We start from the raw sequence: 27836 nt of genomic DNA, 5'->3' as shown, positions 1-27836 counted from the left end.
GCATGTTGCAAAACCAACCCAGACTCTGTGATGCTTTTTAATACGGTCCATTTCTGTCTGCAAATTTTTATCATCATGTTCTCCTTTTCCAGGGAGAGCAGAGCACAAACTGTGCAGCAAGTATTAACAGCTGCTAAGATTACTTTTTACAAATCCATGAATGATCTATTTAGTATCTGAGATGAGTTTGAAGAAATTCCTTCGAGATATCATGTTTGCAACAATGGGATGGACGGACAAGTTACTGGTGTGGAGGCACAAAAATGATAGTGCTACTTTATACCTCTTTACCACAGCAAAATAGAAAATTCTCAGATTAAAAGATGCACATGGAGGTCCAAACAGGGTCAACATTAGATTGGTAAGAATTCAGCATCTTTCCCAGAAACGCTTGAAGCACTTAAAACCATCCAGTTTAAACAAAGACAATGTACACAAGGCGTAAAGATTAATTAGGCATATTTTTTTATTGTAAGCACATTTTTGGAACTACAACAATTCAAACATACTACTTTACAGCATTTGTTAAAAGCATAGATACAAGATGTGTGATATTAACAAATGATAAAAGTCTTAAAATAATAACATGCCTGCTAGAACAAGTGCTAATGTCAGCAAATGTCTAAGTAGGGTTATGTAATATATTTAACCTGAGCCAGGTAAACATCAGTGATAGTGTTGGCTCTCAAAAAGGTCCAACTTTGGACCCGGAAAAAGTCTGGATTTCTTGCCAATAGTTAGTCAAAATTTCAGCTTCCCAGGGCTCTGTCTTATAAACCCAGCAGCTGTGGCTGAGCCTTCATTAACTTTTACAAAAGAACCTCCCACCGGACCTGGAAATGATGGTGTCACACCTGAATACACCTGAGTCCAGGCGAATATATTGCTGTCACGTTTCAGGCGTATATAGTCAAGCTTAATTCTATTGGTGTCAGGTCTTGGCCATTTACCATTTTTTATTTATTTTTAGCAGAAGTCCATACTTCACATGCCAGCAAGAGTCCAAGGGAATATATGAGGGAATCTATGATGAATTTCTCAGCACCTGACACCGTTTTCTCCAAGGCCCCTTTGGAAAAACAACATAATGGCTGCAAAAGGTTATAAAACGAATCTAATCATCTCTCTGTTGTGAGTTTTTGTTGTCCTTAGAACACGGTAGTTTTCCTGCTCTCTGTAGAAAGAGCAGAGGTAACATCAGACTGCTGGGCAGAGAGAACCAGAACACAGTGGTCCACACTCTACACATTTCAGTCTCTCCCAGTAAGACATACAGAATAGAGGAAAGTATATTCCCCATAATCCTGACCAACAGCACTCCCAGTATGGCCATGATGGTGTAGAACGCCTTCAGTTTTGATTGGTCAACCCGCTGTCTGTCCCCACCCCCTTCCCCTGGCCCTGGACGAATCAGAACACGGAGAACAGAGATGCAGCAGAAAGAGACGACAATTAAGATGAAGACAAGTGTACAAACAGTGATGATAAGCGAGTTATTTTGGTCTTTTATGGACAGGGTACCTGTCACCGCGATGCACAGCAGCCAAACACAGCCAATGGTGATGTTTCTGATTCTGATCCCCTTTGCTTTCCTCAGGCTCAGGTAGGTGACGGGGTGAACGACAGCCAGGTAGCGCTCCACACAGGTCAGGACATGAAAAAATATCTGTCCAGACAAGTTGATTGTGAAAAGGTACATCCCCGCTAACATCATTTGTGGTCGATCAATGTGGGCACCGCAATGGATCAGTATGCACCCAAAGACATTCAGCAGCTCTGTGACGACCATGTGGTAAGTGAACATGTCGGAGTGGTTCACTGTCGTGCTGGGATGCTGTTCACGCCATCTTTGGATACCCAGCTTGAGGACAAAGGTGCAGAGAGGGACGAGGATGATGGTGCTGGTGATGATGTAGGCGGTGAAGCTGAAAGCACCAGCTGTGGTGTTTAGGCATTTTTGCAGTAGATAGATGCTGATCAAGGAAGAGGAGGGGAAAGGAGGATGGGAGGCATTGGAGGAGGAAGAGTTGACCGACATCACTATGGGCAAAGGGCAAGAGATAGATAAAAGGAGGGAAACAGAGAAAAACATAATTAACAACGTGAAATGTAAGATATGATTACAGCAAGACTACCCACTCGAAGATGTGGCTTTTAACATATAAGTGCTCAACACATTTTCTTTACTATAAAATCTTCCCCTGTCACTTTGTTATTTAAAAGCTTTTATTATGAAGCAGTGAAATCAGGAAATGGTTGGTTTTCATCAGTAGTAACTTGAAACCATAAGGAGTTTTTAACTGGTTATCAAACAGTCTCATGCTTCTATATGACACTAAAGAAGATCTGTATATTTCTGTATGTTTGTTCTTATGGCTGCGATTAAGTAAGAGTTTCCTTTAAGTCAGATGTAACAACTCTGTGTTTACATTTTCACAGGCAAAATTACAGCGAGTGACGTCTGTAAAAAGAAGCAGGAGGAGATTTTTATTAAGGTGATTTTATTTCTGATGTGATATTTTGTGGTTATTACAGTTGGGAAAAAAAAAAAACTACCACTTTCGTCCGCAGAGGCCTGCAGAATCGCTCCTTGCAGAAACTTTAACATGACTCCTATGTGTCTGAAGGTGAACAAGAAAACCAGGAATGTAGGAGAAACTAAACTTCAAACCACAGAGATTTAGTTAGAAGCTACAAAAGTGCTGAAGATATTTAAAATTCAAACTAATTAATTTTATTATTTTTTGCAAATATACACTCATTTTGAATTCGATGTGAGCAACACATTCCAGAGAAGTTGTGACAGGTGCAGAATATGTCTCGGCTTTGTGTTGCTGAAATAAGCAGTCTGAAAAGGACTTTTATCCTCACTCTCTAAATCTTTTAATGATATTATGGATCATAACTGGTGAAATCTTTAAATTCCTGCAGTTTTGTGTTGAGAAACACTGGGCCTCATTCACTAATGTCTTTGTAAGTTTTTTTTTTTTTTAAATTTGTTTTTAAGAAAGTCCTAAGAAAAAATCTATCTCAGATGCACAAAGTTGTTCTATAAGTGCAGAAGTGTTCTTATGTGCGTTCTTAGGACTTGTAAGCGCTCGTAAGTGCCTGTTGTTGGAAAAAAATGTGATGTTTAAATGCCACTACAGAAGTCTAACAACAGCTAGGCAGCTCTATTTGTCAATAAATTACATTTATGTTGCACAAGCTGGATTTTACACAATAAATCAATTGATTGTTTTAGTAACCAGAAGTATTATTTTAAGATGCAAGATGGCAAAAAACTCATTAAAAGATCATTAAAATAAACTCACCTTGTAGTTTTCTGACTCTGATCTTTCTGATCTTCTGTCGCCTGCGTGTCTGGACTGTGAACAGGTCTGTTTTCCACCTATACGTTCGTTAACTCTCGTCTGCATGTGCACACAGCTGTTGAACTGGTTGTGGCTTTTTTTCTTTGCATGTTACATAACCAGTAAACACACAGAGACTGCACACATCTGAGTCATTATTCATCACATTTATTCCAACATTGAAAGCCATAGATATGTTATTATGATTAATATTGACTGATCAGTGCACATATAAACATTTTAGAATGAAGGTAAAACATTTCTCAAACTTTTCTCTGATATTCTCCAACTTTCTGCCAACACAGGGCAATAAACAAGAAAGCAGACACGTGTTCAGATGACAGTACAGAGATACATATGATAGATATTTAATGTTCAAACTGATAAACTCTGTTTTGTAAATTTACACTGATGTATATTTGATGTCTGCAACACGTTTACAAAAATCATTAAAAGATTCAGAGAATCCGGAGAAATCTGTGCATCTAAGGGGCAGAGGCTAAAATACCAACATCGAATGCACATGATGTTTGTTTTAGTGCCCATGGCATCATGGGTAACTGTCACATCTGCAAGACAATGACAAGACACATTCTGCACGTGTTCAAACAGCCTGGTTTCATAGTAAAAGTCCAGTCCATTAAAGTGGATGTCTAACAAATGACCTGTAACTTAAAACCGGTGCTTATTCAAATTATAACACGATCATGACCAGAACACTTGTCCGTCTCTGTGTGTACGTGTGTATCACTTTGTCATGCAATTCATCCTACACCTTGACTGTTTTTCTAATCATGCTAATTTTGCTAATCTTTTTTTCCTAAGAACTGGAAATAAAGAGGGGCATAAGACAAGAGAAAAATATAACTACAAATATTAACAAAATAAATAATGACTTTGTGTTTATCTAAGGAGTAAAAAGTACAGACACACAGCAGATATACAAATTAGTCAAATAAGCAGTGAAGTAATAACAAACACCACTACAACCCCAAAAAGTTGTATATAAAAGAATCATTGAGTAAGTTCATTAAAGTGAAAATGGATGGTGGTTACAGTTAAAAACATTTCATCATAGCATACGTCTATGTAATAATTGGTGCCTTTTTCTCTAAATTTTGAAGGTGCCTAATTTTCTTGAGTCTCCATAAGCTCACTATGGATGCCTAATCAAAAAACGAAAAGTCTTAAGGGAAAATAGGAACTTTAATTACACTTGAAATAATTTATGTGCAATGTATGTATCAGTTTTGTAGGTGTAAAAATAAATGATATAATCTTTCAAGATCAGAAGATCATTAAAATTAACTCACCTTGTCTGTAGTTTTTCGACTTTTTCTGATCTTCTGTCGCCTGAGTATCTGAGCTGTGAACTACAGTGTTGTCTTCATATATTTTAATCCATGCGTGTGCATCTTTGCGTGTGTGTGTGTCCATGTAATACTTTGTGGCTTTTCTTTGCATGTTGCATAACCAGTATGCAGCTTTAGTTTGCAGTGTGTCATCTTTCTCCTTCACAGATGCGGAATAATATCCTTCATTGCTCAAAGACACATTATTGACAGTTTTTGAGGCACAAACTTTAGACCCTGAAGTACACATCTCTTTAATCTCCTCTGTAATCAAAAATACACACATAAACTGCACAAAAACACATTTGAGAGTCATGATTCAGGACATTTATTCCATCATTTTGTGCCCATATAAACATTAACAGCGATCAGGTTTTTTATGCTCATACATTTCTCTCTCATTGTACAACTTTTCTGCCAACACAGGGCAACTGCAACTACAAGTCACTTTCATTTATGATGTCTGCTGATAAGTACCTCCAGCATTGTTGATTTTTACATTTTCAGATAAGACAAAGTCTAAAACACAGCAGTGTGTTCACTAAAATTTGACATTTAGGGAAAAAAAGTGGTTTTCATCAGACACGGACAACCTACCACAATTCAAAAACACTTTACTATAAAAAATACCACTACAAGCAGTCACAATTCATTAAAAATATATATTTTTTACATTTATTTATTAGGTACAGTAATAATTCTAGTGCACAGGCCTTATTCTCTTAACTATTCCTCACATCTTGTGTCCATTAAAGTGGATGTCTAGGAATCAAATGAGCTGTAACATAAAACCAGTGTTTATTCAAATCAAACAGCATCATTAAGACCAGAACACCTGTCTGGGTGTGTGTGTGTGTGTGTGTGCACGCGCAAAAAACTAGAACAGATATTGGCTTGACCCAGATAATGTGACCCACATTCATTGTTTCTGACAACACAGCAGTTTTCCTGCTCTCTGTAGAAAGAGCAGAGGCAACACCAGACTGCTGGGCAGAGAGAACCAGAACAAGGACAACAAAATACCACATCTTTCAGCCTCCCCCAGCTGTGATGAGTTGTACAGAGCATTGCCAATAAGGTTCTCCCCGACCCTGACCAACAGCACTCCCAGTATGATCATGATGGTGTAGAACGCCCTCAGCTTTGATCGGTCAACCCGCTTTCTGTCCCCAACCCCTGCCCCTGGCCCTGGACGAATCAGAACACAGAGAACAGAAAGGCTGCAGAAAGAGACGGCAATTAAGGCGAATGCTGAGACAAAACCATAGATTGTGACAATGAGAACTTGGTTGTTCAAGCATATACCACCTGTCTCTATAATGCACAGCAGCCAAACACAGCCAATGGTGATGTTTCTGATTCTGATCCCTTTTGCTTTCCTCAGGCTCAGGTAGGTGATGGGGTGAACGACAGCCAGGTAGCGCTCCACACAGGTCAGGACATGCAAAAATATCTGTCCTGTTACGTGCATGGACCAAAGTTGGAGACCCACCTTTATCATTTGTGGGAGATCAGTGTGGACACCACAACAGATAAGTGTGGACCCAAAGACACTCATCAGATCTGCAACGACCATGTGGTAGGTGAAGAGGTCGGAGTGGCTTATTGCAGTGCCGGAGCGCTGTTGACTCCATTGTTGGCGACCCAGGTAGAGGACGAGGATGCAGAGAGGGAGGATGACGAGGACGCTGGTGATGGCGAAGGCAGTGATGCCAAAAGTGCCAACTTTGGAGATGAAGCAGTGGTGCATGTTATAACAGACACCAACGAGGCCGTAGAGGTCAGAAGGAGGAAGGGAGGCATTAGAGGAGGAAGAGGAGTTGACTGACATCACTATGGACGAGGTGCAGAGACAGAAGGACAACAAGGGAAAGATGGAGAGAAAAATGAAATTAACAAACAGAAATAGTGAAATGTAAAAGGTGGTGGGATAATGAGCAGATCTTTGAAGTCGTACTTTGAAACAGAACAACTGAAAAATTGGTGCTTTGAGCTTAACTTAGTCTACCACTCAGAAGTTTGAGTAGTTACTCAAATGAGGATGAATGAGGAACTGATGAAGATTTAACTACATGTGAGCCATTAGTTAATACTCAAATGTTTCAGAGTTGCTAGTTAATTATTAGTTAATGATTCATTAGTGAAGAACCACATGAGGAATGAATCAGGAGTAACTTGATAATTAATGAATTGTTCATAAATATTTCCCCAATACTTCCTAATGGAGGACTATATAGTAGATAATGATGAGTTACTAGAGAATAGATTGAGAGACTCTATATTAATAAATCATTAGGTAATGATTAGTTCATGAATATCTGTGAATTGATTATACTGAACACTTTATTTATGAATGATTCCTGATCAGCAGGTGCAAAGTAGGAATGACTCATTAATTACTAATTACTTAAACATTACTTCTGTGTTTGTGGAAAATATAGTGTCAGAACTCATTTTACTGATATCTAAAGTATCAACATGATGGGATTTGTCAGACATATTCATAAACTTTTGTAAAATGAATGTTTCTCATTATTTGGTCACACCACAGCAGGAACAGCCAGCCAGCAAGCTTTAACTGACAATAAAGTCTTTAAAACAAGTCCATAATAGTGTACGTATAATGTCTATGTAACCTGTTTTTAAAATCAGATCTCAAAAGTGTAAGAACAAAAAATATGATGTTTCAAGTTTTTTGTTTGTTTTTCATGTGGTCAAGCTGTATTTCAAACAATTAAACAACTGAAAAACAAATTGTTTTAGTCACAATAATTATTTTATTATATATAATTTAAATGTAAATGTCAAAAGGAAAGATCATTAAAAAAAACTCACCTTGTCTGTAGTTTTTCGACTCTGATCTTTCTGATCTTCTGTCGCCTGAGTGTCTGAGCTGTGAACTACAGTGTTGTCCTCATGTATTTTAATCCATGCATATACATCTGTGTGTGTGTGTGTGTGTGTGTGTGTGTGTGTGTGTGTGTCCATTTAATATTTTGTGGCTTTTCTTTGCATGTTGTATAACCAGGAAACATTTATCATTCATGTGTCATTGCTTTTGATTTGCAGCTTTAGTTTGCAGTGTGTCATCTTTCTCCTTCACACATGCAGAATAACATCCTTCATTGCTCAATGACACATTATTGACAGTTTTTGAGGCACAAAGTTTAGACCCTGAAGTACACATCTCTTTAATCTCACTCTGTAATCAAAAATACACACATAAACTGCACACAAACACATTTGAGAGTCATGATTCAGGACATTTATTCCATCATTTTGTGCCCATATAAACATTAACAGCGATCAGGTTTTTTTATGCTCATACATTTCTCTCTCATTGTACAACTTTTCTGCCAACACAGGGCAACTGCAACTAGAAGTCACTTTCATTTATGATGTATGCTGGTAAGTACCTCCAGCATTGTTGAATTTTACATTTTCAGATAAGACAAAGTCTAAAACACAGCAGTGTGTTTACTAAAATTTGACATTTAGGGGAAAAAAAAGTGGTTTTCATCAGACACGGACAACACACCACAATTCAAAAACACTTTACTATAAAAAATACCACTACAAGCAGTCACAATTCATTAAAAAGATATATTTTTTACATTTATTTATTAGGTACAGTAATAATTCTAGTGCACAGGCCTTATTCTCTTAACTATTCCTCACATCTTGTGTCCATTAAAGTGGATGTCTGAATGGAATCAAATGAGCTGTAACATAAAACCAGTGTTTATTCAAATCAAACAGCATCATTAAGACCAGAACACCTGTCTGGGTGTGTGTGTGTGTGTGTGTGTGCACGCGCAAAAAACTAGAACAGATATTGGCTTGACCCAGATAATGTGACCCACATTCATTGTTTCTTACAACACGGTAGTTTTCCTGCTCTCTGTAGAAAGAGCAGAGGTAACACCAGACTGCTGGGCAGAGAGAACCAGAACAAGGACAACAAAATACCACATCTTTCAGTCTCCCCCAGCTGTGGTGAGGTGTACACAGTATTGCCAACAATATTCCCAACAACCCTGACCAACAGCACTCCCAGTATGGCCATGATGGTGTAGAACGCCCTCAGCTTTGATTGGTCAACCCACTGTCTGTCCCCAACCCCTTCCCCTGGCCCTGGACGAATCAGAACACAGAGAACAGAAAGGCTGCAGAAAGAGACGGCAATTAAGGCGAATGTTGAGACAAAACCATAGATTGTGACATGGAGAAGTTGGTTGTGCAAGCACATACAACCTGTCTCTATAATGCACAGCAGCCAAACACAGCCAATGGTGATGTTTCTGATTCTGATCCATTTTGCTTTCCTCAGGCTCAGGTAGGTGATGGGGTGAACGACAGCCAGGTAGCGCTCCACACAGGTCAGGATGTGAAAATATATCTGTTCGGACATGTACACGGACCAAAGGTGGATACCCACCTTTATCATTTGTGGGAGATCAGTGTGGACACCACAACAGATAAGGGTGGACCCAAAGACACTCATCAGATCTGCAACGACCATGTGGTAGGTGAAGAGGTCGGAGTGGCTTATTGCTGCGCCGGAGCGCTGTTGACTCCATTGTTGGCGACCCAGGTAGACGACGAGGATGCAGAGAGGGAGGATGACGAGGACGCTGGTGATGGCGAAGGCAGTGATGCCAAACGTGCCAACTTTGGAGATGAAGCAGTGGTGCATGTTATAACAGACACCAACGAGGCCGTAGAGGTCAGAAGGAGGAAGGGAGGCATTAGAGGAGGAAGAGGAGTTGACTGACATCACTATGGACAAGGTGCAGAGACAGAAGGACAACAAGGGAAAGATGGAGAGAAAAATGAAATTAACAAACAGAAATAGTGAAATGTAAAAGGTGGTGGGATAATGAGCAGATCTTTGAAGTCGTACTTTGAAACAGAACAACTGAAAAATTGGTGCTTTGAGCTTAACTTAGTCTACTACTCAGAAGTTTGAGTAGTTACTCAAATGAGGATGAATGAGGAACTGATGAAGATTTAACTACATGTGAGCCATTAGTTAATACTCAAATGTTTCAGAGTTGCTAGTTAATTATTAGTTAATGATTCATTAATGAAGAACCACATGAGGAATGAATCAGGAGTAACTTGATAATTAATTAATTGTTCATAAATATTTCCCCAATACTTCCTAATGGAGGACTATATAGTAGATAATGATGAGTTACTAGAGAATAGATTGAGAGACTCTATATTAATAAATCATTAGGTAATGATTAGTTCATGAATATCTGTGAATTGATTATACTGACCACTTTATTTATGAATGGTTCCTGATCAGCAGGTGCAAAGTAGGAATGACTCATTAATTACTAATTACTTAAACATTACTTTCTGTTTTTGTGGAAAATATAGTGTCAGAACTCATTTTACTGATATCTAAAGTATCAACATGATGTGATTTGTCAGACATGTTAGTTAACTTTTGTAAAATTAACTTTTCTCATTATTTTCATAGAAAATATACAACATTTACTATTTCAAATTTGTAGCATATGAATATAATTTCTCTGAGACGTGGTTGAATTTGTGTGTGAATATGTGCCACCACAGCAGGAACAGCCAGCCAGCAAGTTTTAACTGACAATAAAGTCTTTAAATCAAGTTCATAATAATGTACATATAATGTCTATGTAACCTGTTTTTAAAATCAGATCTCAAAAGACCTTTTTAACAAGTGTAATGATAAAAAATATAATCTTTTAAGTTTTTTTTGTTCAGGCTGTATTTCAAACAAATAAACAACTGAAAAACAGATTGTTTTAGTCACCATAATTATTTTATTATATGTAATTTAAATGTAAATGTAAAAAGGAAAGATCATAAATAAAAACCTCACCTTGTCTGTAGTTTTTCGACTCTGATCTTTCTGATCTTCTGTCGCCTGAGTGTCTGAGCTGTGAACTACAGTGTTGTCCTCATATATTTTAATCCATGCGTGTGCATCTTTGCGTGTGTGTGTCCATGTAATACTTTGTGGCTTTTCTTTGCATGTTATATAACCAGTATGCAGCTTTAGTTTGCAGTGTGTCATCTTTCTACTTCACAGATGCAGAATAACATCCTTCCACTTTATTGCTCAATGACACATTATTGACAGTTTTTGAGGCACAAACTTTAGACCCTGAAGTACACATCTCTTTAATCTCCCTCTGTAATCAAAAATATACACACAGACTGAACACACACACATTTGAGAGTCATGATTCAGGACATTTATTCATCATTTTGTGCCCATATAAACATTAACAGCGGTCAGGTTTTTTATGCTCATACATTTCTCTCATATTGTACAACTTTTCTGCCAACACAGGGCAACTGCAACTAGAAGTCACTTTCATTTATGATGTCTGCTGATAAGTACCTCCAGCATTGTTGATTTATACATTTTCAGATAAGACAAAGTCTAAAACACAGCAGTGTGTTCACTAAAATTTTGAAGGATTTCAGGCACAGACAAGAGACCACTATTCAAAAACAATTTACCATGAAAAAATACCACTATAAGTAGTCACAACTCATTAAAAAGATTTATTTTTTATATTTATTTATTAGGTACAGTAATAATTCTAGTGCACAGGCCTTATTCTCTTAACTATTCCTCACATCTTGTGTCCATTAAAGTGGATGTCTGACAGGAATCAAATGAGCTGTAACATAAAACCAGTGTTTATTCAAATCAAACAGCATCATTAAGACCAGAACACCTGTCTCTCTCTCTCTCTCTCTCTCTCTCTCTCTGTGTGTGTGTGTGTGTGTGTGTGTGTGTGTGTGGGGCTGCAATTTGTCAATCATTTGTCACACCGTGATTATAACATCAGTGAACTGCATTTTGGTGAGTTTTTAAGGCGGCATCAAGACGGTAAAACAGAGACATCAGCAGAGACTGGAGAGAGACCTCAATACAAAAAACACATGGCATTATCTTATCTTATCTTATCTTATCTTATCTTATATTATATTATATTATATTATATTATATTATATTATATTATATTACCAATGACTGTTGGTATGATGTTGGGGAAATAAACCAATAAGAGTTTTGGGACAGTGAAAAGCCAAATGATACCAGTCAAGACAGTGAGTCTAAAGTCATCATCCTTTATGCATGACTAATTTAAATGTCTATCATATCTAGAACAGATATCTTCACTGGCTCCTCCTGATAATGTCACCCACGTTCATTGTTTCTTACAACACAATAGTTTTCCTGCTCTCTGTAGAAAGAGCAGAGGTAACACCAGACTGCTGGGCAGAGAGAACCAGAACAAGGACAACAAAATACCACATCTTTCAGTCTCCCCCAGCTGTGATGAGGTATACAGAGCATTGCCAATAAGGTTCTCCCCAGCCCTGACCAACAGCACTCCCAGTATGGCCGTGATGGTGTAGAACGCCCTCAGCTTTGATTGGTCAACCCGCTGTCTGTCCCCAACCCCTTCCCCTGGCCCTGGACGAATCAGAACACAGAGAACAGAAAGGCTGCAGAAAGAGATGACAAATGCTATGAAACCTGCGACACAGAAATAGATCGTGACAAGGAGATTGTTGTCTTCAATGTGCATTAAACCCGTCCCTGCAACACACAGCAGCCAAACACAGCCAACTGTGATGTTTCTGATTCTGATCCCTTTCGCTTTCCTCAGGCTCAGGTAGGTGATGGGGTGAACGACAGCCAGGTAGCGCTCCACACAGGTCAGGACGTGAAAAAAACTCTGTCCAGATATGTTTATGGACCAAAGGTGGATACCCACCTTTATCATTTGTGGGAGATCAGTGTGGACACCACAACAGATAAGTGTGGACCCAAAGACACTCATCAGATCTGCAACGACCATGTGGTAGGTGAAGAGGTCGGAGTGGCTTATTGCTGCGCCGGAGCGCTGTTGACTCCATTGTTGGCGACCCAGGTAGACGACGAGGATGCAGAGAGGGAGGATGACGAGGACGCTGGTGATGAAGAAGGCAGTGATGCCAAACGTGCCAACTTTGGAGATGAAGCAGTGGTGCAGTTCATAATAGAGGGTTACAGAGGAAGAGAGGTCAGAAGGAGGAAGGGAGGGATTAGAGGAGGAAGAGGAGTTGACTGACATCACTATGGACGAGGTGCAGAGACAGAAGGACAACAAGGGAAAGATGGAGAGAAGAATAAAATTAACAAACAGAAATAGTGGAATGAAAAATGTGATGGGACCATTAGCAGATCTTTGAAGTCGTACTTCGAAACAGAACAACTGAAAAATTGGTGCTTTGAGCTTAACTTAGCTTAGCTTAGCTTAGCTTTGATGCCAGTGTTGCCACATTGGCAATGTTATTTTATAATTTGCTAATTAGCACTAAGCACCAAGTGGGCAGTAACACTTTACAATAATGTACACAGAAGTTAGTAGTAAGAGTAATTACCAGGGACTGAATGAGGACTACAAGTGAGTAGAAGGGTTATTGCAGGCAACTGGACTTGGTTGTGTCCCCTAAAGAAAAGTGATAGAGATAAGTGAAAAGCAGTTAATCCCTCATTACTTTATGATAATTTTGTGTCCCCTAAAGTTAAGTTATACATAATACTGAGTAGTTAAATTGTCCCTAATTAATTTGATTACTTAGTCTTTTAGTTGGCCTAAAATGAAATGATACATAATACAGTGTAACTGTTAAGTAGTCCCTCATAGCTTATTCTTTTTGTTCCCCCTAAAATAAAGTGATATATAAAGTTTAAAAATTCTTTGTGGTTTTGGATAAATGTTAATGAATTTGTCATGTCTTGTACTGCAGAGTTTTCTCGATCAATCAAGTATTGCCAGTGCCTAATCAAAACCACGATCATGATTAATTTTCACTACAAGTTGGTATTGTGCTGCAGGATCAGATATTTTTGTGGGAAATAATGAAATACGGCGTCAGTAATCATTTTACTGACATGAAGTGTATCAACATGATGTGACTTGCCAGACATATTAATTAACTTTTGTTGTAAATATAATTTTCTGATGTGTTTAGATATCTAATTTAATACAAAATGTATAATATTTACTGTTTCAAATTAGTAGCACATAAATATAATTTCTAGGAGACACAGTTGAATTTGTGTGTGAATATGTGCCTCCAGACCACTAACAGCCAGTCAATGAACGTTATTTGAAAAATTTTAATTGAGTTTATATAAAGTTGTTTCATGTTTTATTACCTCTAAAAAATCATGTGAGAAAACCTGAAAATGCGAAGTTATGACATTTCTCATCGATTAAAATCTTAAAAACACAACATATACAAACACAACAGTTTACACCTGACATATCATGTCTGAAAACAGACTGTTTTAGTGACTGTAATTATTTTATTATATGTAATTTAAATGTAAATCTAAGAGGGCAAGAATATAAAAAAACCCCTCACCTTTTCTGAAGTTTATTGATTCAGTTCTCTCGGATCTTCCGTCCCGTGTGTCTGGTTTGTGAACTGGTGTGTTGTCCATGTACATTCCAAAACTCTGTGTGTGTGTGTGTGTGTGTGTGTGTGTGTGTGTGTGTGTGTGTGTGTGTGTGTTTAATTGTTTGTGGCTTTTTTTGCATGTTGTATAAGCAGTCAACACGGATCGCTCACTTTGCATTGCTCTTGATGAACAGCTTTAGTTTGCAGTGTGTCATCTTTCTGCTTCAAAGATGCAGACGCAGGATAACACCCCTCCCCCTCCACAGACTTTCAAAGTAAACTTCCTCCATATTTAAAAAAACACACATAGACTGCACGCGATAACATTTGAGAGTTATTATTCATTACATTTATTCAATCATTTAAAGCCATACACATGATTGATCAGTGCAGAGATATGTTTTTATGCTCATGCATTTCTTTCATAGTAGAACTTTTCTGCCAACACAGGACAATGAAGAAGAAAGTGAACACAGAAAATAAAGACATAAAACTGGAAACCACTTTGATTTCTGATTTAAGTTGATAGCTAAGATGTAGTCATTATTTGGAGAAAGTCTATCAGTATTTTAAGACTCTTAAAAAAAACTCCAGTCTGCAGTTTAAACCACAAAACAACAGCTACTACAATTAAATGATTTACCACAAATAAACACCACTGCAACACACATCGCTACAAACTAACACACTGTCTATTCCTTTATTATATACAATAAATATTCTGTTGTTGAGAAATGTCAATATTCTTCATTATCCTTTATCTTATCTGTCCAAGAAGAAGTCTGACAGGGATCAAATGAACTGTCATAAAGACTATAACACCCGTCTTTCGCATGTGTGTCATTTCTTATCTTTGTTATCCAACATTTTGTCTGCTTGTTATCTGCGCTACCTACCACTGTTTTCTTGCAACGTTAGATCTGTGTTTTGATTTTGAATGAAATAAACTGAACACAGCCACAATCATTTTAACCCAGCAAGATGGACTGACAGTAATGAATGCATTATTAGCTTTGAAATGTTTTTTTTCATTAGACCAAGCTTAATTTCTTGCTTATTGCTTGCAATGCTAACCTGCGTTACAACGGCTACACACTATAGTGTATACTATATACACGTAAAATAATGAGTTATGATCAAAGTCAGTTCTAGAAATAGTCGTATTATAAGGATTTTATGCTGAGCTCACACTACAGGAGTCTCAGGCTGATTTACTTGACGTTCATCCTTCCAGAGAATCGGAGGAGGAACCTGGGATGGAGTTCGGTCGGCACTTAAATTCGGCCCAGATTATCTGATAACGTGATCTAATCTTCACTCCCCAAAACACCCGCATGTCACCGAACCGTTTTGCTTTCTGATCCACATTTCGACTATGTGTTGTTGTTCTTACAACACGGTAGTTTTCCTGCTCTTTGTAGAAAGAGCAGAGGTACCACCAGACTGCTGGGCAGAAAGAACCAGTACGTAGACAGCCACACACTGCAATGTACATCCTCCCTCAGGTGTGTTGCATCATACAGAAAAGCTGTAAATATATTAATCCCAAACCTCAACAACAGCGCTCCCAGTATGGCCGTGATTGTGTAGAGCGCCCTCAGTTTTGATTGGTCAGTCTGCTGTCTGCCCCCACCCCCGTCCCCTGGCCCTGGACGAATCAGAACACGGAGGACAGAAAGGCTGCAAAACGAGACGATAATTAAGATGAAGGTTAAGAGACAAGCACACAAGATTCTGACTTGCTCTATCGAAGCTGTGAAACCCAACGATGCAATGGACTGCAGCCAGACGCAGCCTGTGGTGACGTTTCTGATTCTGATCCATTTTGCCTTCTTCAGGCTCAGATAGGTGATGGGGTGAACGACAGCCAGGTAGCGCTCCACGCAGGTCAGGACGTGAAAAACATTCTGTCCAGATATATTGAGGCAGAAAAGGCAGACACCAGCCATCAGTATTAGTGGTTGATCAGTGTAGGCACCGCCGCAGGAGAGGGCGAGCCCCAAGACATTCATCAGCTCTAAGATGACGCCGTGGTACGTAAATAAGTCGGAGTGACTCATTGTCGCATTGGGCCGCTGTTGCCATCGTTGGTGACACCGGTAGAGGACGAAGATGTAGAGAGGGAGGACAAGGATAGTGACGATGGCGAAGGCAGCCATGTTGAGGATGCCAGCTGTGGAATTCATGCAGGTGTGCAGAAAAGCATACATGGCAGAGAGGGGAGAAGGAGGAGGAGTGGCGTTAAAGCTGGAAGAGGAGTTGACTGACATGACTTTGGGTAAGGGGCAGAGATGGAGCGAAAAACAGGGGACATTGGACAGTGAAAAACAAAGTCAGTTTAATAATGTTAATCATGTGAATTGTGTCTGAGTCTGAATTAATTCGCACAGCAATATATTTTTTGTATTTTCTATTGTTTCTGAGTATTTTCATACAGAAGAGCAGCATAAACCTAAAACAATGGCATCAACCGATTATGTTACAAATCCGAATGACAGCGACGGACCTGTTGACAATTATGAAGAGAAAGTGATGAAAGTTTTTCAGAATTGCTCCCTATGCAAACTTCTGTATAGGTGTTTGTTTATAGCTGTTTTTTAACTGTTTGGAAAAGGGCAGGTACTCTTTAAAAGTAAAGTAACCAAAACCTGTTGGAAGTAGGCCAAATACATTTGTCTTGTCAACAAAAGCTTAAGGTTCTTTGTACCCTCCAGTTTGTTTATTACTGATGTGATAGCAGAAGCAGTTCCATATCAGTGTGCACATAGAAAACTTGTTTTTGCTCCACTTATGTATTTATTAACACAAAATGCAGTACTTTGAGACAGCACTTTGTATCCTGGGTCCTGTGGTTTAGGCAACAAAAGCATTTCATTAAGATTAGTGAAAAATTGTGTTTTATGTTAAATCTTAAGAAAATTGTGTCTTGTGCTTTAAATCACTGCAGACTTTTTCTGTATCAAAATATATCTAAATTACATATACATTATAGATTATATATATACAACACAGTCCAGTTTGCAAGATATAGTAATTAACATTTTTTCCTTAATAGTTAATAGTCAATTATTCCTGCAAAGTGTATTTGCTTTTCGAAAATATTCTTATGAGACAGGGTTGAACATTTATGTGTCACCACAGCACACCATCAGCAGTAAGCCATGCATTTTCTTAAATGATAGAAATCATACAAGAAAACATGATGAATAAAATAACAACTTTTCTTCCATATAGAGACAAATCCCTCAAAAAACACCTGGGAGTCCATCTCACAAAATGATCACAAGAATAATGATGAACTTTTGTTTTTCACTTAATCCAGCTGTTTTTAAACAATAAAACAATTGAAGATTGTTTATGTAAGCATTATAACTTTTTCGATATCTAAGAAAAATTAAAATACACTTACCTTGTCAATTCTTAGATTACGATATTATCTTTCTGAGCGTCTGTTGCCTGTGTGTCTGGACTGTGAACGAGTGTGCTGTCCATACATTAATCCTGTGTGTGTGTGTGTGTGTGTGTGTGTGTGTGTGTGTTGTTTGTGGCTTTTCTTTGCATGTTGTATAACCTTTCACCCTCACAGATGCAGATGCAGAATAGCACCCTTCCACTGCATTACTCAAACACACTTACAGTACAGTTTAATACAATAGAAACAACTCTAAAAATCCCACTGAATGAGAAATGTCCTTATTTTTAACTATTCTTCACCCCATCTGCCCATTAAAATGGATGTTTGACTGGATTCAAATGAGGTGTAACTTAAAACTGGTGCTTATTAAAATCAAACACTGTCATTAAGACCAAGAGAGGGAGAGAAAGACTGCGTCTGTGTGAACAGGATCGCGGACAATGTGTGATTTTGAGAGCACAAGTAGTAGTAGAGGTATAAGACAAATAGTCCATAAAGTGTAGCGGCTGGTCAGAGTAGCAGTGTTGATAATTGAAACTTTGGCTACTCTGGAGTGGAATCCAAAATTCTTGTTATAGCCAAAAATTATGCTGAAATTAATCACGGGGCCTGATCACATGGAGGGAACAGTGTCTCACACAGGGCAACAAAATATGTAGGGGGCACAGTTTTAACATGTTGCGCTGAAATATGGTGTGTTTTTTTTGTTAAAATGAGCAAATGATTTAATTTGTGTGGTTGTGTGGTGGTTTCCTGTTTTATTTATTTTCTTTGTTTGCATTAAAAGTTGTCCAATAAGAGACACATATGAGCATAAGAAACTTGATTACTATTTTACCTTCATAATATAATGTTGCAATAATGATGCATTCATCAATCAATGCCCACTATAATAATGTATGTGTGTCTTTAAATAAATGGCAGATGAAGTTTGATAAAGTTTGTTTCAATACTGAAGTGTCTTTGAGCAACGCAGTGGACGGATGTTACTCTGCATCTGTGACAGAGAAAGATAAAATACTGCAAACTAAAGCTGTGAATCAAAAGCAATGCAATGTGAATGATAAATGTTTCCTGGTTAGACAACATGCAAAAAAACAAGGCCACAAACAAGTCAGCGGACACACACGTATGCACACACACACACACACAGATGAATGTAGATGTGGACAACACAGCAGTTCACACTCCAGAACAAGGGCAGAAGGAACAGAATCTAAAAGCTACAGACAAGGTGAGTTTAATTTTTATCATCTTATGATAGATTATCATTTTTGGAATCTTGCAAATTAAAATGACAATAAAAAATAATGCTGGTTACTGCGACCATTTCCATTTCAGTCGCTTTATTATTGAAAATACAGATTGACTAGACAAAAAAAATCAAATAACTTTAAAAGATTCTATTCTTAATTGTCATACTTAGATGTTAAAAGGCTTTTGCAGATCTTTTTGTTAAGAAACTGGTTTCACATACATGATGTGTCAGCTGCATCAAATGGTTAACTGTCAACCATGGTGTACATCTTTTGTCTTTACAGTAAATAATTTTACTTTGTTTTTTCATGTTTTCGAACATGATTTTTGTCAGATAAGAATATTACATATCTCGAGTGCAAACCTCATTGATAATACTGCTTATCATTATGTTAATTTAAGTATTTGATTGTCAAATAAAGCTGGCTGACTGTTTGCTGTGTGGGCACATAAAGGCTCAGCTTCTATCTTATAAAAATTACGTTTATATGCAGATTTGGAAAAGCAAATATATTTTGGAGAAAACATAATGCCGCCAAATTTACATTTTCTAATAAAATAACAAGAAAATGTTAATGTGTCTAGCAGTTTGCAACATGTTAATACTTTTGGTATCAGTAAAAAGTTGTTTGACAACATATTTTATTTATTTTCCACTACATCAACTGATCCTGCAATACATTATCCACTTGTAGCGAATATTAAACTTTTTAATGCTTATGTTTAGGCACTTTGTTTAATCCAGAAAAAGTCTGCTGTACTATGTACCACTCTGCTGTATTTTTTAGCCACATTAGCAGCACAGCAAAGTTTGTCAGTCATCACTTGACTTTTCAATACTTTGGCTTGTGATCAAACACTCACAAAAGTAATGATACCCCCCACAGCCTCGTCTTTAGTTTTTGTTTAATGCTAGTTAGCAAATGTTAATATTCTAACAAGCTAAAATAAAATGGTGACCATGATAGGCATTACCTACTTTACATCACCATGTTAGCTTGCCACTGTCAAAGCAACACGGTGCCTCAGTCAAGCCTCACAGATCTGCTAATTCTGTCATCACATGTTACATTTTGTTCTTTGTACTTGTTAATTTTGTTCCATTTTTCCCTCCTTTCCGCTCCTTCTCTGCTCCTTCCCTGTAGTTATGTCAGTCAACTCCTCTAATTCCTCCCTTCTCGCCTCCTCCAACATCGGCTTCTATTATAACATCCTCCTCTGCTTCACCTCCAAAGTTGGCACTTTCAGCATCACCGCCTTAACCATCACCCGCATCTTCGTCGTCCTCCCTCTCTGCATCCTCGTCCTCTTCCTGGGTCACCAGCGATGGCAGCAACAGCGATCTGGCGTGATGACAATAAGCCACTCGGACTTCTTTACTTACCACATGGTTCTCACCGACCTGTTGAGTGTTTCAGGGTCCACACTCATCTGTTGTGGTGTCCACAGCCATCTCTATGAAATGATAACGGTGGGTATCTACCTTTGTGCCATGAACACAATCACACAGGTGTTTTTTCACGTCCTGACCTGTGTGGAGCGCTACCTGGCTGTCGTTCACCCCATCACCTACCTGAGCCTGAGGAAGGAAAAAGGGATCCGAATCAGAAACATCACCGTTGGCTGTGTTTGGCTGCTGTGTGTTGTGGTGACAGGTGTCACGTCCATGGCGGGCGAAGTTGGCAACATCACCGTCTATTTTTGCCTCTTAGCCTTCGTCTTAATTGTCGTCTCTTTCTGCAGCCTTTCTGTTCTCTGTGTTCTGATTCGTCCAGGTCCAGGGGAAGGGGGTGGGGACAGACAGCGGGTTGACCAATCAAAGCTGAGGGCGTTTCACACCATCATGGCCATACTGGGAGTGCTGTTGGTCAGGTTTGGGGGGAATTTGCTGTCCATTTGTCTGTATGCCTCATCACAGAGGCACACTGAAAAGTGTGGCATGTTTTTGTCTGTATACTGGTTCTCTCTGCCCAGCAGTCTGGTCTTACCTCTGCTCTTCCTACAGAGAGCAGGAAAACTGCTGTGTTGTAAGAACAACAATGGACCAGGACAAGGCTCAGATTAGATTAGATGTCTAAAAACAGAGAAAAATTACTGAGAGAGCAAAACACTGGATTGTCTTCAGTGACATGTGGGAGGAGCCAATAAAGCTACATGCTAATAATCTAAGAAGTTCTATTTTGGGGGTACTTGTACTTTTATGAGTAGATTTGCAAGTCTGTACTTTTACTTGTACTTAAGTATCCATTGCAAGATGTAATCTACTTAGTTACTTTTAAAATCATAGTTGAGTACTGAGCACAATTTGAGTGAATGTCCAAACGTTTCATCTACATTCTTGTAGCCAATACGATTATCTGATCACAAACGAAAACCAGGACATGGACGAAAAACAAGTAATTATGTTAATGATTAAGCATTAATAGATTAATTACTATTAAGAATCAACTCATTAAAAATGTATTTGTGGATATTTAATCAACTGTCGTGGCAGTAATTGCACCTCATTTGACATGGTTTGTCTTTTTGACCATTCATGAATGTATAAACAAATTTTCTAGAAAATGATTGGAGTGAATGATTGAAGGGTCAATTTCAAGCTAAGAAAAAGTGCCAAAACTGTGCTGGCTTTTAAACAGGGCCATTAGGAAACATCCTTATATGACAGGATCGGCTGTTTGCTTATCACACCCACAATAACGTGTTTGACAAATGGAGAGTAGCGACAGGCGTGTTGAACCTTTGTCGTCACACGGTTCATCATGTTATATATTAAATATTAGTATTGATATAGAATATAATCAGGTTTCATCAGGTTTCGTGTGATACTTATAATTTAGTCATGAGATTTTTATCATTTGCAAAAGTCACACACACACACACACACACACACACACACACACACACACAAGATTAATATATCTAGCAATATTAGCAAAACAGTCAGGGTCCTTGATTAATTGCAGTCAAACAGATTGTTTGGGTATTAAAATAAGAAGTGACGCACACAGACAGACAGGTGTTCAGGTCCTAATGATGCTGTGTGATTTTAATAAGCACCGGTTTTAAGTTACAGCTCATTTGAATCCTGTCAGGCGTTCGACCCAAAGGACAAATAAAGTAAAGGACAGCTGAGTTAAAAAACTTTCTGTTGTTCTTCGTGATCACTTTGCTGATTGTCCCTCTGTTGACAGAAAAGATGTACAATATAAGAAATGTGTGGGCATGAAAATGATTACTGTTTTACCTTCATACTATAATGCTTATATTTGCACTTGTCATAATATACGTGTGGCTTTAAATAAATGTGATGAATAATGATGACGTCTGTTTGTGATGTGTATTTATCAAGGACCTAAAGTTTGTATCTGAAAATCTGTCATTGTTGAAGTGTCTGTGAGCACAGTGGTGAATGGGATTATAGTTTAATTAATAATATTTACATTTTTACATCTAAAATGATTGCTGGAGACACGATAAAGCCAACCGAAATGTGTTTAATTTAACTTGTGAATACCCTGAAAGACTTTCTCTTATATACAGACTGTCAGTCTGTACATGTTCTGTAGCACTCAGCTGTTTCCTCTTGATTTGCTTTTGATAGTTCACTGAATTGATGCCAGCAGCATTGTTTCATGTGTATTCTTTGCTGGGATGGTACAAATATTTTAATGCACGTGTAATATCTTTCTATGTCAAATTATTCCAAGGGACATAGAAGTGTGGTGTATTTTATATCTTATAAGAGTTACATACATGATCTATTTTTCTCTCCTATAAATTTTCTAAATTAACATGAAAAGTTGGGCATATCAACTTTACAATCTCTACTAGAACTCGTCCTGCAGGTTTGAAAATTTTTTGTTTCTAAAAACTGGAAGATGAAACATGTTGTATCTTAACTGGATTAAATTGTAAATCACACGACCACGTACACAGGTGTTCTGAGCTAATTTGAATAAGCACCCAATTTAGTACACATTTGACTGTCAGATTCAATTATAAATTATGGAAATTTGCTTAACAGAGTCATCTAGTGGAAGGAGATGCTGTGTTGGAAGCCCCACACTCTGTGACACAGGGTCTGTTAGGATTTTGACCACAGCGCCAAGGCTGCTGTTGTTGAGGTCACGAGTGAAATCCACTTAAACACAGACAGAAAAGCCTGTTTTGTCTTTTAGCCTAGTTGGTCACAACATGTTACAAAACAGACTGGAGAACTGGGCGGGAGTTTGTGGCATTAAAATGAAAATAGATTAGATAGTTACTTACTAATAATTACATATCTGAGTGTACAAAAATGACCTGTGGAGTCCACCAGGGCTCCATTCTCGGGCCTCGTGTGTTTAGCATCTACATGCACCTACTAGTGCAGATTATGGAAAGCGATTAACTAGTTTACAATAATTATGCAGATGACACACTGATTTATATAATGATTGCATCAAGCCAATCACAAATCAAGATCTTCCCCAGTTAAACAAAATTGAAAGTTTTGTCGCTGATGTTATAGCTGCTTTGTAATTTTTATTCTGCCATATAATCTGTTTTATTCTACTCTAGTGTCTTCAAACTTCCATTTTACTTTATTTGAACACTTTTAAATCCCATTAATATGTCCTTCTAAGTCACCTTGTGTTTTTGTCCTCATCCCCTTATGTCTTATGTAAATCATTTTGAATTGTCTTGCCGTTGAAAAGTGCTATAGAAATAAATTTGCCTTGCTGGAATGTCCTTGGGAAAGACAATGACCAGTGCTGCTGTTCTGCAAATTACCCTCAACTCTTGAGAAGATTTGCCTTCTAAATGCGTGCAGAAAAAAATATTGCATTAGTCTGTCGACATGCAAAAAGCCCACAGTCCTGCTCCCACCTATCTTTCAACATGCACAAATACAGACATGCATTTAAATATTTGGACAAGACACCATTGTTCACCAGCCAGTCATTCTGAGGACAACCAGCGAGGCGAACCAGAGACAAGAGCTCCTGACAAGGTTGGCATCTTTTGAAAATATTACAACTCTTCTAAATCATTCATGTTTGTTTATTATGTTAAAATTCTGATAATCAGATTACTGATTATAAATCAGATTGTTAACATGTTGGTATTTATTGCAATATACCTTGTAGAAAGAGTGTTTACATGATGTCACATGTTAAATTAATAAATACAGACAATGCATCTTTATTTTAATAATGCTAGTTGATTTTATGGTTGAAAATGCTCGGAGTTCCTATCCTAAAATTATTCTCATTATTTTTAGTACTAGTAATAGTGGTAATATTAGTTATAGTTATTTCTACACCATCCACTGATGCAACAAGTCAGTTTATTGTGTGACTTGTGGGAAATACCGTGAATTCTCAAATATGTACCTCAATGGCATCGAAAAACAGGCTTTTTTTTTTTTTTTGTCTTGATAAATTCAGTATAACGCCAGTTTCCACAGCACATTATAGCAAAGTTCATGTCTGTCATGTATACATGTATGTATGTATATAAAAAAGTCTACCACAGAAGCAGTGGTACACACTGCTAAAATATTGCAAGAGAGAAGAGGGTTTAGTCTGATCTCTTCAGAAAAAAAGATGGAGTGGACAAAATTAAGTTTGGGGCGCATCAAATAAAGATCAACATCCTCTTTTGTTTTGTTTTATTTTTCGTTCGTATGTCCCGGTTTTAATTGGCTTGTTTGCTTTCAGATCACCTGATTGGCTACAAAAATGCAGATAAAAGGTCTGAATATTAATTCAAATTGTACTCAGTACTTAACTATACTACTCAATTTACTAAACTATAGTACTCAATTTTAAAAGTATCCAAGTAGATTACATGGCGTAATGAGTACTTAAATACAAGTAAAAGTACAGACATGAAAATCTATTCATAAAAGTACAAGTACCCTCCCAAAAAACCTACTTAATTACAGTATGCTATGTGGTTAAATAGTTTCTTTTCTGTCTATCTTTATGATCGTGAATCTGCAAAGGGTCTTTTATATTGAAAATTAAATGCCTCTTCTGTCTCTGGCTTCCTGTCCATTCAGTCTGCTCTGTCAGAAATAGACTAGGTGCATATTTGAAGTGGAGTGGAGCAGCAATCCACTTCTGAAATGCACCGTGGTACTTCCGGTGGAATCACAAGTATTGTCTAGAACGGCCTCAAATCACCTGTGTTCATTATTAAAGGTTGCACGGCACATAATGTTACGTGCATCACATGACTTTCATCTTGCAAGCAACGTTATGTGACATACATAACATCCTTATTGTAACCCTGAATGAAGTACTGATTTTTGGATGCACAATTGTCAATTTGTCCCTTTTTTTTCCTTATTTGTTTCTCTCCTCCTCTTCAGATCCATGGAAGTGAACGTCAACACCTCTTCCTCCTCAGATGTCTCCCTCCCTTCCTCCAACTCTTCCCAGAATTCCTTCCTCAACAGCTGCTTCAACACCGACACTGGTTCCTCCATCTTCGGCGCCTTCACCGTCACCAACATCGTTCTCCTCCTGCCTCTCTCCGTCTTCATCCTCTCCATTGGGTTCCAGCGCTGGAAGAAAGAGCGCAGCGGCGAAGCCATGAATCCCATCGACGTCTTCACCTACCACATGGTTGCCATGGAGATGATTGGCATCAGTGGGTCCATTGTCTGCTGCAGCGGTGCCTTCACTGACAACCCCATGCTGTTGAGGGTGGGGTGTAACATGTTTGCCATCATCTCATGTATGAAAATGTTCTTTCACATCCTGACCTGTGTGGAGCGCTATGTGGCCGTTGTTCACCCCATGATCTACCTGAGCCTGAGTAAGACAGGCGGGGTCACGATCAGAAATGTCAGCATCGGCTGTGTTTGGTTAGCATGCTCTGGACTGGTTGCTTTAAGAATCCTACTCAACAAAAATTTCACCATGATCCTGTTTTTCTGCAATCTGGTTTTCTCTTTACTCGTCATCTCTTTCTGCAGCCTGTCTGTTCTCCGCGTCCTGACTCGTCCAGGGCCGGGGGAAGAGGGCGGGAACAAGGGGAAGGCTGACAACTTAAAGCAAAGGGCGTTCGCCACCATGACGGCCATAATGGCGGTGCTGCTGTTGAGGTTTGGGGGGAATCTGGTTTGCCTGTCTCTGGCCTCCTCCTCTCTGTTGAGCCACGGTGCCCGCTGTGTGGTGCAGATATCGGGGATCTGGTTCTGTCTGCCCAGCAGCTATGTGCTGCCGCTGCTGTTTCTGCACAGAGCGGAAAAACTGCCATGTTGTAAATACAAGTCTGGATCAGGATGAGGACCATTATATGGAAGTGCATTTCCACCAACGTGATGGGAACTTAAATATCCCTCAGTCAGTCATTATAATGACGCCCTTTTATTTAAAAAAAAATAAAGAAAAAATTAGTTAGAATGTCAAAATAATCACTTTGGCTTAATTTGACTTAGTAATACAGGAAAAGAAAAAAAAGTTCAATATCTCAAAATTGTGAGTTTGATATCTCAGAATAATATAGCATCAAAAAATATTGACTTGTCACATAATAATGAGTGAGTATGACAAAATAATGACTTAGAGATTGTATTGTACAGACTGTAAAACCCCCTGAGGCGACTTCTGATTTGTGTAATATGACAGTTTCAAAATAATGACTTCATATGGTAAAATAAATAAATAAATAAGTTTGGTTCTCTAAGCAATAACTTAGCATGGCAAAATAATAAGTTAGTTTGCAAAATAATGATTCTGTTTCTCAAAATAATGATTTACCACAAAATAATAAGCAAGTATATCAAAGCTTGTATTTAAAAAAATAGTGATTCTGTTTCTCAAAATGAAGACTTAGTATCATAAAATAATAAGTCAGTTAGTCCCATCAGCTATCTACTGAATTCATAAAATTGCCCCAAGATATGTTGAAAAAAATGATAAGAAAATATTGTTTAATATTTGCAAGTAAAAACTTTCTGTTTAACTGTATTTATGGCTTATTATTCCTACAAATAACAAAAGATCTTCAACAACTTTTCTTGAAGTAGCACAGTACTAAAAGAAGCATGATAACAGTGTATGAAAGCAGTGCAAAAGTTTCTTTTTTGTAATCCTTGTTGATTTTCTTTTCTTGATCTTTTTATTATTAACATTGCTGATCAGAAACTTGTATTCTTGTCTATATTTTATATCATTTGAATGTTCTTGTGCCTGTTTGTAAATTTGTGGCAAACACATTCGGCTGAATTTCATTTCAGTGTAAGGTGAGTTCCTTTTACAAGCCTTCAGGGGATTTTCATCCAACATTTCCATTTGTTTTATGTTATTGTGCTGTATATTTCCTCTCTGTCATGTAAAAAAACTCATGCTATTGTTTGGACAGCTGTTCTTTAATATGCAAACAAGAAAAACTACAAATAAATTATAAATCAAACAGCAGAATAGGAATTACTGTCTGTGTTTTGCCTGTTATGAAATAACATTTTTTAAACTCAAAACTATGTAATGTGTTCAAATAAAATCATTCAAACCTCATATCATAGTTGTTTCATTATGATTATTTATTGAAACAAAAGTAACATTATAGATTTTTGTACAGCAACTTAAACTGATGTTTGGCTACCAGGAAGACATAACAAAAACACACCAAAACTTTTTTATATATATTTATCATTTTGGGGGCATTTCGCTTTTATTGGATAGGGACAGCTGAAGAAATGACAGGAAAGGGGGTAGAGAGAGAGGGGGTGACATGCAGCAAACGGGCCGCAGGTTGGAGTCGCACCGGCGGCCGCTGCAGAGGACTGACACACATCTACCAACTGAGCAACAGGGACACCCCAAAAAAACACTAAAGATTTTAAAAAAGAACTGGTGTTCAAGTTCCAACTGATAAACTTTTGTTGCCCCTGAATGGCTTTGTTTTGCAGGATATAGCAGTGCATACTTTGGCTCTATGACCACCCAGCCTGTGCTCTGAGGACATGCACCATTTATATTTTCCTGCAATCTATAT

General features: G+C 38.0%; 7 protein-coding genes across 7 annotated transcripts; 2 read left to right on the top strand and 5 right to left on the bottom strand.

Annotated features, from left to right (window-relative positions):
- Positions 1-1114: 1114 nt before the first annotated feature.
- On the bottom strand, positions 1115-5191 carry LOC146305444 (uncharacterized). Its single transcript, XM_084713104.1, has 4 exons — positions 5183-5191; positions 3315-3391; positions 2950-2954; positions 1115-2040 (listed from the first exon to the last, which is right to left on the bottom strand). The coding sequence occupies exons 1-4, from the start codon at positions 5189-5191 to the stop codon at positions 1115-1117; spliced, it is 1017 nt and encodes a 338-aa protein (XP_084569230.1).
- A 433-nt stretch (positions 5192-5624) lies between these two features.
- Positions 5625-7624, bottom strand: LOC146305443 (uncharacterized; the record flags this gene model as incomplete). The annotated part of the gene is made up of 2 exons (XM_084713103.1): positions 5625-6538; positions 7537-7624. Coding segments are annotated over 2 exons (1002 nt in total), but the record flags the coding sequence as incomplete, so codon positions are not given.
- Positions 7625-8570: 946 nt separating this feature from the next.
- On the bottom strand, positions 8571-9482 carry LOC146305442 (uncharacterized). The gene has a single exon (XM_084713102.1). The coding sequence runs from the start codon at positions 9480-9482 to the stop codon at positions 8571-8573; it is 912 nt and encodes a 303-aa protein (XP_084569228.1).
- Positions 9483-11922: 2440 nt separating this feature from the next.
- On the bottom strand, positions 11923-12834 carry LOC146305441 (uncharacterized). Its single transcript, XM_084713100.1, has one exon. It carries the CDS (start codon positions 12832-12834, stop codon positions 11923-11925), a length of 912 nt encoding a protein of 303 aa, XP_084569226.1.
- Positions 12835-15543: 2709 nt separating this feature from the next.
- On the bottom strand, positions 15544-16440 carry LOC146305440 (uncharacterized). Its single transcript, XM_084713099.1, has one exon. It carries the CDS (start codon positions 16438-16440, stop codon positions 15544-15546), a length of 897 nt encoding a protein of 298 aa, XP_084569225.1.
- A 3549-nt stretch (positions 16441-19989) lies between these two features.
- On the top strand, positions 19990-20907 carry LOC146305439 (uncharacterized). Its single transcript, XM_084713098.1, has one exon. The coding sequence runs from the start codon at positions 19990-19992 to the stop codon at positions 20905-20907; it is 918 nt and encodes a 305-aa protein (XP_084569224.1).
- Positions 20908-25207: 4300 nt separating this feature from the next.
- On the top strand, positions 25208-26435 carry LOC146305438 (uncharacterized). Its single transcript, XM_084713196.1, has one exon. The coding sequence runs from the start codon at positions 25208-25210 to the stop codon at positions 26123-26125; it is 918 nt and encodes a 305-aa protein (XP_084569322.1). The 3' UTR covers positions 26126-26435.
- Positions 26436-27836: the final 1401 nt, after the last annotated feature.

Source organism: Lutjanus erythropterus, chromosome 23 (genome assembly GCF_056507025.1).
Source record: "Lutjanus erythropterus isolate fLutEry1 chromosome 23, fLutEry1.hap2, whole genome shotgun sequence".
Taxonomy (NCBI): Eukaryota; Metazoa; Chordata; class Actinopteri; order Lutjaniformes; family Lutjanidae; genus Lutjanus; species Lutjanus erythropterus.
This window is presented reverse-complemented; position numbering and strand designations above follow the sequence as displayed.